The sequence below is a fragment of the Chrysochloris asiatica genome, unplaced genomic scaffold (assembly GCF_000296735.1).
Source record: "Chrysochloris asiatica unplaced genomic scaffold, ChrAsi1.0 scaffold00638, whole genome shotgun sequence".
In the NCBI taxonomy this organism is placed as follows: Eukaryota; Metazoa; Chordata; class Mammalia; order Afrosoricida; family Chrysochloridae; genus Chrysochloris; species Chrysochloris asiatica.
The window spans coordinates 300,588-312,511 of NW_006409156.1; the positions used below are offsets into that span (position 1 = coordinate 300,588).

The 11,924-nt window shown below is 44.8% G+C and overlaps 1 protein-coding gene across 1 annotated transcript; it reads right to left on the reverse strand.

Moving 5' to 3' along the window:
* Nucleotides 1-1,939: 1,939 nt before the first annotated feature.
* Nucleotides 1,940-3,481, reverse strand: LOC102813810 (NEDD4-binding protein 2-like 2-like). The gene is made up of 2 exons (XM_006877852.1): nt 3,470-3,481; nt 1,940-3,190 (listed from the first exon to the last, which is right to left on the reverse strand). The coding sequence occupies exons 1-2, from the start codon at nt 3,479-3,481 to the stop codon at nt 1,940-1,942; spliced, it is 1,263 nt and encodes a 420-aa protein (XP_006877914.1).
* Nucleotides 3,482-11,924: the final 8,443 nt, after the last annotated feature.

Consider the following 11,924-nt stretch of genomic DNA (forward strand, 5'->3'; position numbering starts at 1 on the left):
AAAAAAAAAAAGATAGTTTTGAATCTGGAGATTTAGTAGAATATAAAGGAGTTTCAACATCTCAGTGGGACGTCACTGGATCTTTGGCGTCCTGGCAGGGCACTGTAAGATAAGCTCTGAACCACAAGGTCAGCTTGAACTGCAAGGTCAGCAGTTCAGACTCATCAGCCACTCCTCAGAAACCCTATACAGGGTCACTAGGAGTCGGAACTGACTCGATGGCACTCAACAGCAACACAGTAGTTCTGCAGGTCAATATAAAACATTTACAAATGATTTCTCAGACTTTTTTTCTTCAATCCTTACCCAATGATATCAAAAATATTTTTTCTCCTTATCCGGCCTAAATCTGGAACCAGCTCACATCAGCAGCAGCAGCAGAGTTTGTATAACCTTTCTTTGCTGCATTTATTACAGAACAGCCACGTATTCAAGCACACCCATATTCTGTTGTGAAATGCAAAGGCAGGAACTTGGACATTGTTTTGTAAGGAAACACGAGCAGCTCACTTCAAAAACAGCTTAAATTAAAAAGTACAAAGAAAAGGGGTTTCCTCGGCTAATCAAGCCAGAAACTAGGCATTTCCTCTTTGACCCCCTCAGGGCCTCCAGGGCCAGCCCGACTCATCTCATTGTCTCAAAGTGACAACACTGTGTGTGCTGAAGAACAGCTGTTCTCCCCAGCCCAGAACCACAGCACGTGCTCCCACCACTTAGAATTCAGCACATGGGGTTGGACCAGGGGGCTCCTGGAAGTTCATGGAAAAGCGGAATGAAAAGATCATGGAAAACTTCTACCTCTCCACCATCCTGGTGTGGAGCTGTGGGTTAACGTGCTAGACTGCAAGGGTGGTTTGAACTACAAGATCAGCAGTTCAAATTCACCAGTCGCTCCTCAGAAACCTTATACAGAGTTGCTATGAGTCAGAACCAACTGGACGGAATTTAACAACAAACCATCTTTTTGAAGCCTCCTCATTATCTATTTTTAATGCCCACAGACCTGAGGGGTAGGTAGAAGCATTGGAAGGCTTACCACAAGGTTGGCAGTTCAAAACCCATCAACCTCTCTGAGGGAGAAAGACCAGGCTGCCTGCTATCAAAGATTTACAGTCTTGGAAATCCTGTATCGGGTCACTATGAATCGGAAATAACTTGATGGAAATTGGTTTTTGTTTTTTTAGCAAATTTCAATCTGAATGTCAATTCTTCTTCCCTGTATCAGAAAATGTATTTTTTAAGAGTCCCAAGCAGAATAGGAGAAAACAATAGAACAAAACTCAAATCCTAAAAAAGACTCCATCTGCTTGAGCAGCAGAGTTTAGAGGAATCCCGAAACTACCCTCTGAACTTGTCACTGAAGCTATTTCTGCAGGTCACCTTCCAACCAAAGAGAAGAGACCCTATTACCACACAAGCAGTGTGACCTGTGAGTAATGCACCCCCTTACTTAAACCTTTACCTATCTGTATGAGATCAAACAGCCAACAGTTCCCAAAAAGCAAAGAGGAAAGGCAAGCAGGGGAGGGCGGGATCCAAATGGAAAAAGACAACACTGACACACTGTAACAATGGGGACCAATGGCAAGGGCTGGTTTGTAATGAAATTGTTACAGGGGAGTCTAATTGACTCTGCAAATGCTCACCTAATTTCCCCCCCCTCACAGGATAGATATTAATACCCTTTAATGTTTCACAATGTTTTCTTTTCCCCTTAGAAGATTTATAGCATGGAATTTAGTACGGAATAAAAGACTCAGGGAAAATAAACGAAAACCTCTTTCTGAACCTCCACGTTGTCAGATGTCAATCTGAAGTCTAGCAAATGTAGGGGTTTTGTTCCACGAGACACGTGAGTGCGTCCATCATCGGTCACCCGGTCACCCATTGAATCGGTGACTTTTCAGTAAGAAACCATCCAACAATCACACGCCCTTACTTACCGAGACAAGGTTGTTTTTCCAGAACCAGGCAGGCCTCTTAAAAGGATCAGTAACTTCTGTAACTTCTGCAGCTTTTCCTCCGGAGACTGCTGCTTCATAAACACGCCAATCGCGTGACACTGGTTCCCGGAACCGCCTCCCCAGCACTCTTGTCGGATTTCACAGAAACCGTTATGTACACGACCATCTTGCACACCAAGATCGCTTCCACAGGGACGACAGTCAGTGTATTTACTGCTTTGATCAGTGGGCAGGGCGCCCCAGTTAACAGGACAAGTGTTGCCATAAAACTCGTTTCGTGGCTGAGAGTTCTCTTGGACCTGGAACAAATGTGGTGGTGGCTTTGGTGGAGGCTGAAATCGCTGGATGTTTAAGTGATAGCTAAAGTTGGGGGGAGGAAGCAGAGGAGGAGGAGGGCAAGGTGGGGGTACAAAAGGAGGCACTGCTCGCCACTCAGGTCTGAAGGGAGCAAATGGAAGACCACAGAACGGAGGGACAATCTGTCCACCAGAGGGATATCTGCCCGGCTCATTGCCCAAGTCCTCCTGGTACCCAGCCTGGGCCTGCAGAGCGTCACTAAGGGGTCCCTCATCCACTCTGAAAAGACTGTTTGGGTAGGCCTGGTAATAAGGAGTAAGTGGTGCTGGACAGGGGCTGGGCACCGGACAGCTGCTGCTTTCCAACTCATCTGTCTCCTTCTCAAGCTCTTCAATTTCTTTGTAAAACTGGAATAATTCATTGTCGATCTCTGATTTCTGGGGCTTGGGCATGGGTGGCTCCTCTCGCCCTCCTTTGCCATTGACAGCCCTGCTGGCATCTGCGGGATTCCTCCTCTCATGGCCTTTCTTCTTCTCGGGGGGCTGGTAAATGGGGCCTATGAAGGCTTTACTAGTGCTGTAGATGCCGTCGTCCGTGGGTGTCGCTGGCTGGCGGGCCTCAGCAGGAAGCTGCGGACCAGTGCATTCCGGAGCACATGGCTGGCTTCCAGGCTTCACACCACACACAGCTTTCGGCTCATCTGTTGTTCTATGGCTGTCCTCGGGAGGATGGCTACTTCCTCTGAAGTCCACGTCGGCCACATGGGCCCAGCCGCGCCCAGGCTGCTCTTGGGGTCTGTGAAAGTCGGCCACACCACAGTGGGAGACAGCGTAAGCCCCTTCGGTGGGCTTCAGTCGCTTGTAGGAGGGCTCACTCATCAGTTTCTCTCCATGACCCAAGGCTTCCGCTTCCACTTCACCATAAGGCATCTGCAGAGAAAACAGAGCACAGAGGGGAGAGCTAACTTTCACACAGGAGCCCAGCTGGCGCCATCAGGCAGTTCTGTCTTAGAGGGTCGCTGTGGGTCAGAACCCACTCAGTGGCATCAAACCGCCACCAGCAGTGACACAGCTGGAAACAGACTTGATGGTACCAAACAACACGATTTTAAAATGTAAGCAGAAAAAGACTGAAGGGCTGATAAAGACAGTCAGTGCTAACCTCTTCCCAAAATACTAGCATCATATTGTCATATTATAATCACTTACTGGACTCCTCATGGGGCGTTGTAGGGTCAGCACTGGGATTGAAACCACAAGGTTGACAGTCCAAACCCACCAGCTCCTCCTAGTAAACCCCATACAGGGTCGTTATGAGTCAGAATCAACTCGACGGTGCTTACCAACCCAACAGCAATAATCACTATTTAAAGACTGTCATAAATTGAATTACAGTTACACATGGGGCTGCTAACCAAAAAATCAGCAGTTCGAATCTACCAGCTTCTCCACATTGTACAGGGCCACTACAGTGACTCGGAATCAACTTGATGGTCCACCACCACCACGTAAAGGACTGAAACAAACAAAGATCTATCTCACCTTTCACCTAGAAGATCCATTTCTGGATTTAGAACATTTTGAACACTAAATGTGCAATGTCTCAGACGTAGCTGGACAATACAGATTACAATGGCGTCTCAGGAAGTACGACGGCCGCCTGAGTTGATACCTACGCTGGTGCAGACACGGGCCACTGGGAAGGTGCTCTGTGCATCTTCCTGTTTTGATCAATGTGTCTTCAGGAATCACGGTCCCCACTCCCAAAGCTCAGCCAGACACAACGCTTTAGCCACCAAACATTAACGCACTGATGTGGGGTCAACACGCAATCACAGCCACCCTAAAGGACAGAGTACAGCTGACCCTTTGAATCCCCAAGACTGTACATCCTTACGGGAACACCTTTTCCCGAGCAGCAGCTGGTGGCCTTGAACCACTAACCTTGCAATTAGCAGCCCATATGATTGTACACTGCACCACTAGGGCTCTTTGTAATACAAACATGATATTAATTCAAATACTACTCTTTATGGGACTTTTTCCCGTGACTAGAATATGTTGTTGTTAAATGCCTCGAATCTGTTCTGACTCATAGCAATCCTCTATAGAGTTTCTGTGGAGAGGCTGGTGGGTTTGAGCCGACGAGCTCGCAGGCTAATTCATATCCTACAGTGCCACAGCAGAGCAAAAGGGGTTCCCAAATCGATGTATGGCTTTAATTAAAAGAAAGAAGAGTATAAATCCAATGTCCTAAAATTGACACAATAGATTAAATAAAATAAAAAAAAATCTAATGCTCTATTTACCTCAGGGTCATTTTGGCTTCCCTTGTAAGTCCTTCCTATCCTTAAGAGTACAATCTAAATCCCCGTTTTACTCAATATGGACTGTCGTTGTCGTTGTCATTGGTCAGTGCTGTTGAGTTAGTTCCAACTCATAGCGACCCTGTATAGAGTATTCAAGGAGTGACTAGTGAGCTTGAACTGCCGACCCTGCAGTTCCAACCGACTTTGCAGTCTAACACATTAACCCAGAGTGCTGCATATCTGCTGCACGAAACCTCTTTAAAGTGTTCAAGAGCAAAGATGTCAGCTTGAGGACCTTAGTCCTCAGTGTACCTGACCCAAGCCATGGTATTTTCAATAACCTCATATGGACAGTCAATATGGAAGACCATAGAAGAATTGATGCTTTTGAGTTATGGTGTTGGAGGAGAATATTTAAAGTGCCATGGGCTGCCCAAAGAACCAACAGATCTGCGTTGGAAGAAGTGCAGTCAAAGTGCTCTTTATAATCCAGGGCGACCAGACTTCATGAGTTTTGGACATGTTGTCAGGAGGGGCCAGTCCCTGAAGAAGGACATCATGCTAGGCAAAGAGAGGCTCAGAGAAAAAGAGGAAGGCCCCCAAAGAGATGGGTTGGCACAGTGGCTGCAACAGTGGGCTCCAAGAGAACCATGGTTGTGAGGATGGCGCCCGACCAGGCAGGAGTGTTCTGTTGGGCACCTAGCAAACAACTCAGTCCTGTCGAGCAGGAGAACAGGAAAGACTAGGGGAAGGGCAGAAAGGCAAAGGATGCAGGGAGGCAGAGAGAAGATAACTAGACGCCGCTCTCCAGGAAGCAGAGCCCTCACTTCTGCAGCAGCTCACCTAAAACGCCAGGGCAAAGTCCCCAGGAAAAGCGAGGGCGCTGTGGAGCAATCAGGCCTAAACACAACCTACTTGTATTGTTAAGTGTCGACGAGTCAGTTCTGACACACAGCGACCCTGTATAGGGTTTTGGAGGAGCGGCTGGTGGGTTTAAACAGCTGACCTGTGGTTAGCAGTCCTGCGCTTCTCCTACGACGCCCCCTGGGACTCAGGACACTGCCTAGGCCCCATGAAACGTGAACACCTGGGCCAGAGTGAGCCACCTTCCAGGCCTTGACTAGAACTGATGACGCTCTCCAAGACAAAGGGTCACTCAGGGCTGGTAGCGCAGTGGGATATGTGCCCACGGTTTGAGCCCACCAGCTGCTCCACATGAGAAACATGAAGCTTTTTACTCCCCAGAGAGTATAGATTGACAATGAGCCAGCCCTGACTGACCAAGCCAGCTGGAGTCCTAGTGTGTGGCTCTAGGTTAAGCACAGGACTGATAACCGCCGCTCTTAGAAACCCTATTCAGGGTTGCTGTGAGTCCTGGTGTGGTGCTATGGGTTAAGGTGCCAGACTGCAAACTTGGTTTGAACTGCAAGGTCGGTGGTTCAAGCTCACCAGGTGCTCTTCGGAAACCTTGGACAGGATCGCTATGGGTCGGAACCGACTCAGCGGCACTTAACAACAAATGTGCGGCACTGTAGGATAAGCACTGGACCGAGAAATCAGTTTGAACCACAAAGTTGGCAGTTCAAACCTACCAGCCATTCCTTGGAAACCCTATACAGGATCGTTATGAGTCAGAACTGACTCGACGGCACTTAACAACAACAACCAAGTCAGCTGGAGCCCTGGTGGCGCAGTGAGTAATCACAGAAGACAGGCATTCAAACCTATCCGGAGGGCCCGCGGGAGAAACACCTGGCGATCTGCTCCGGAAGAGATCACAGCTTAGAAATCCTATGGGGCAGTACTACTCTGTCTGTATCTACAGAGTGGCACAGTGTAGGAATCGACTCCAAGGCAGTGGGTTTTTGGAATAAGACAGCGAGCACACGAGACACTAAAAGAAGGAGGAAGAAACCGAAAACTAAACACAATTGACTACCCGGGCCTCACTTGAAACGGGGTGTCTACTCACCTTATTCTACAGCTTTGCATTGACCTTTACCTCCCAACAAAACCTTCTAGAAAGCGTTCGACGAAAGAAAGAGAACGCGGAGACACAGGTCCCTATGCAGAAGCCCAAGAGACCACAAGCCCAGACCTGACAACCGAGTCGACAAGCCCCGCACCTCCGTACGCAAGATGGTGGCCGCCTCACGATTCCCAGGTAGGAAGCCTGGGTGCGCGCGGGGTGTTGTGGGAATTGAAGTCCGGCGTTACCTCCGGTTCTCTGTAAACGTCGTGGTCTGTAGACTCTGTTTCCCAGAAGGCAATGCGATATATCCTTCCTCCACAAACTCAGGACAAGAATGGAGACTTGGTATCCCAGAATCCATTGCGCCAGCACGGACTTGTTTGCCAACAAACCAAAACCCGGAAGTTGTTCCCTGGTATGGGGCAAAAATGTTTAGGAACACGAACTTCTTCATTAAATATCATTGGATCTTGATCGTATACTCGAAATGGTTGAACATCCACCATTTCTTTTTGGCACAGTGACTCTGTGTATTCCTTCCACATTCTTTTGATGCTTTATGAATCGTTCAATACTTTACCCTTTGAATCGTTCAATTTTTAAAGTAGAGGTTTGAATTTTTTCTTAAGTTCCCTCAGCTTGAGAAATACTGTACGTGTACTTTCCTTTTGGTTCTCTAACTCCAGGTCTTTGCAAATTTCATGATAATATTTGACTTTGTTTTCTCGGGCTGAGCTTGGAAATTTTCTATTCAGCTCTTTTACCTCCTCATTTGCTTTAGCATGTCTACTCTGGAAAAGGAGCTCTGGTAGCGTAGTGGTTACCAGTCGGGCTGCTAACCTCAAGGTCAGCAGTTCGAAACTACCAGCTGTTCCTCAGGAGAAAGAAAAGGCTTTCTGCTCCCATAAAGATTTACAGCCTCGGAAACCCTATACAGGGTCGCTCTGAGTCAGAACTGACTCCACAGCACACCACCACCACCACGCTGGAAAGCAAGTTTCAGAGTCTCCTGACACCCAATGATTCTGAAGAAAGAAGTCCAAGCTGCACCGAAGGTTTTGGGGAGGGGAATAAACAAAAGCCTAAGAGAAATTGATTGATGGATTACAAATGGAAATATTCAACAAACCGATGCAGCACTAGAGGCATTCACTCATCTCCTAAGAAATGGAAGACGTTTGGAAGACAGCTACCTGGCCAACTGATTGGAAGAGATCCATGTTTGTGCCCATTCAAAGAGAGGTGACCCAACAGAACATGGAAATCATCATATAATATCGTTAATATCGCATGTAAGTAAATTTTTTCTAAAGGTAAGTTTTCAATGTCTGCAACAGCATATTGACAGAAAACTGCTAAGTTTTCAAGCCAGATTTTCCGTAGAGGATGTGGAACAAGGGATATCATTGCTGGTGTCAGATGGATCTTGGCTGAAAGCACAGAATACCAGAAAGATGTTTACTTGTGCCTTATTGACTATTCAAAGTCTTTTGATTGTGTGGATCATGACAAGCTACGGAAAACATTGTGGAGAATGAGTATCCTAGAACACTTCTTTGTGCTCATGAGGAACTGAAAATAAACCAAAGGCAGTTGTTAGAACAGAACAAGGAACACTTAATAGTTTAAAATTAGGAAAAGTGTGTGCCAGAATTATATTCTTTCACTATACCTATTTAGTCTGTATGCTGATCATATAATCTGAGAAGCTGAATTATATGAAAAAAAAATGTGACATCATGATTGGTAGAAGAGTCATTAAAAACCTGCAATATGCACATAATACAATCTAGCTTGCTGAAAGTGTTGTTGTGGTGGTGGTTAGTGCTGTTGAGTTGGTTCTGACTCATAGTGACCCTGTATAGGGTTTCCAATGAGCAGCTGGTGAACGTGAACCTCTGACCTTGCAATTCAAACTGATCTTACAGTCTAACGCATTAACCCGCAGCGACACTCCAGGACTACTGCTGAAGCCATAGCGGACTTAAAATACTTACTGACAAAGATCAAAGACCACAGCCTTCAGTGTAGGTTGTACCTCAGCATAAAGAAGACAAAAATCTCCACCAATGGACCAATAATATAACATCAAAATATATGGAGAAAAGATTGACATTGTCAAAGACTTCCTTTCGCTCAACATACATGGAAACAGCAGTCAAGCAATCAAATGATGTATTGCATTAGGCAAATCTGCTGCACAAGACCTCTTTAAAGTGTTGAAGAGCAAAGACATCAGTTTGAGGACTGAGGTGTACCTGACCCAAGCCATGATATTTTCAATAACCTCATATGCATGTGAAAACTGGACAGTGAATAAGGAGAACTGTAGAGTTATGATATTGGAGGAGAATATTGAAAGTGCCATGGGCTACCAAAAGAACAAATCATTCTGTGTTGGAAGAAGTGCAGCCAGAATGCTCCTTGGAGGCCAGGATGGCTAATCTTTATATCTCATACTTCAGACATATTATTATCAGGAGGAACCAGTCCCTGGCGAAAGTTTGATAAGGTGAAGGGTCTGAGAAAAAGAGGAAGACCCCCAATGAGATGGATTGGCACAGTGACAGCAGCAATAGGCTTAAGTGTAGCAACGATTGTGAGGTTGGCGCAGGACCAGGCAGTGTTTCATTCTCTTGTGCAGAGGATTGCTATGGTTGATACCAACTCAATGGCACCTAACAACAACAACAACCTGGCCGGAAAAGTGGACACCTGCTCCAACGTGTATGCCCATATGAAAGAGAGCATGAATGTCATGCCTGGCATCTCACATGAATGCATAAGGTACTCCTTTTAAACTTTCTAGAAGACAAAGAACTAGCAGGCTTTTCAAAGGCGACAATCTGGTATCTTCATGTAGAATTGTCATCATTTCTGAGAAAAGCCACCAGTTGTTTTAGGATCATGCACGTCTACGAAAAGAGGATGTCTGCAGCAGAAGACACTAAAAATAATCCTGAGAGAACCGTGTCATGTCATATCCAACTTGTCTCGGAAATAAAAACCAATGACTGAGCTTCCTCGTTTGAGGGGTCAGTATGTAGCGAGAGATTGGAGTTCCGCCTGGTATCAAGTGTTATGTAATTTCTCAATTAAAAATAAATACAAGTGACACCTGAGGACCCCTAAGCCCATGGACAAGGACCTAGCCATGGAGGGCTAGAGCAGAGAGTGAAACGTTCAGCTGATGTGAAGTGAGGGGAGATGCACAAGAACACCCATACTTGTAGATAGTACCCATTCAACCTAGTTGCAATAGCTTGATGATCAGAACTCGACTAGAGGAAGATTTAAAAAAAAATTTTTTTTTGGTAAAGGAAACATGTGTAAATTGCTATAATTCAATGAACTTAACCTATACTTATGGATGTAGTAGCTCAAAATACCAACTCAGAGGGGAGGAGTCTTCACATCAAGTATCAATGCTATCCCCTCTATGTACAGGGTAGGTAGGGATGGACAACTTAGACATTGCTACCTAAAAAGGGGGGGGGGTCGCTGTAAAGGCATGAAGAGACTGGCTTACAAGTTTTCAAGAGGGAGTTTAGTTTCAGAGTATGTGGAGGCAGAGATGAGAACATGGAGAAATTGAGCAGCTGAGGACTCCAGACTCATGGAAAGAGAAAGGCTGTGTGCTGGTGGCCAGGCATGCTTGCAGAATGTGTCCTTGGGTTGTTTAAGTGGTTATATATTCCTGAACGGTTTTGTGTACATCGCTCCACCCCCAAAAGAAAAAAACAGAGGGAATAGAAGCAAATACTGTTGAATGACGATGCACGGAAGAGATTGTCATCATTGCAATGAAACAATGAGTGTAAAACCAATGTTCTCCCACGTAAACATCACTCGATTCAGAAGAAACACTTAAAAGTAAATAAATAAATAAACACAAAACAAAAACCTGTCACTCCTCAGGCCTGTGGCCCCCTTTTCGACCAGATCACTTCTTTCCTGCCAGATCACTGCCCTCAATGGCGTAGTTGCTGACCTCTTCATATTTAAATAAATCTTTTTGTAGATGTCTTCCCTTCCCAGCTTCTCTTAAATATACAGATAGTTAAAAATCACACTTTGAAATGTTTGCATTTGATTATATAGTTAACACCATCGAGACCAAGAAGTTTCACCCAGTAACAAAGAATCTTCTCAAATACAAATACTCTTAAATTTCCTCCTGATTAGATTCAACTTATGTTGTTGCCATTAGGTGCAATCCAGTAGGTTCCGACTCATAGCCACCTCTATGTACAACAGAACAAACACTGCCTGGTCCTACACCATCCCAACAACCGCTGCCATATTTGAGTCCATTGTTGTTGCCAATCTGCCAATCCATCTCATTGGGGGTCTCCCTGTTTTTGGTTTCCCTCTTTTTCACTGGCCCTTCACTTTACTAAGAGTGATGTCCTTCTCCTGGAACTGGTTCCTCCTAACAATATGCCCAAAGTGCAAGAGATGAAATCTCACCATTCTGAATGAACTTCTTCCAAGACAGATTTCTTTGTTTTTCTGGCAGTCTGTAATACGTTCAATATTCTTTGCCAACATCATAACTCAAATGCATGAGTTATTCTACTGTCTTCCTTATTCATTGTCCAACATTCACATGCATATGAGTCGGTTAAGAATACCATGGCTTTACCTTAGTCCTCAAAGTGACATCTTTGCTCTTTAACACGTTAAAGAGGTTTTGTGCAGCAAATTTGCCTAATGAAATAAGCCATTTGATTTCTTGACTGCTGCTTCAATAGCATTGGTTATGGATCTAAGCCAAATGAAGTTTTTCACAACTTCAATCTTTTCTGTTTATCATGGTATTATTTATTGGTCCAGTTATGAGGATTTCTGTTTTCTTTTACACTGAGTCCAATCCATACTGAAGATTGTGGTCTTTGATCTTTATCAGTAAGTATTTAAAGTCCTCTTCACTTTCAGCAAGCAAGGCTGTCATCTGCATATTGTAGATTGTTAAAGAGGCTTCCTCCAATCCTGATACGATATCCTTCTTCATATAATCCAGGTTCTTGGATTATTTGCTCAGAATACAGAATGAATAAGTATGGTGAAAGGATACAACCCTGATGCACACTTCTGATTTTAAACAATACAGTGTCCCTTGTTCTATTTGAATGACTACTTTTTGGTCTCTGTACAGGTTCCTCATGAGCACAATAAATGTTCTGCGATTCCCATTCTTTGCAACATTATCCATAGTTGTTTATGATCTACAATAAATTCAATTTATATGTTCTTAAAATACCCACATACATGAACTTCTGAGCCTAAGGCTCCTTGCTGCATCCTTATTGATGATATTAATCTTTATCACTCCATCAAGATGTTGTTCAACTTTCTCCAATGCATAGTTTCCCCTCTTACA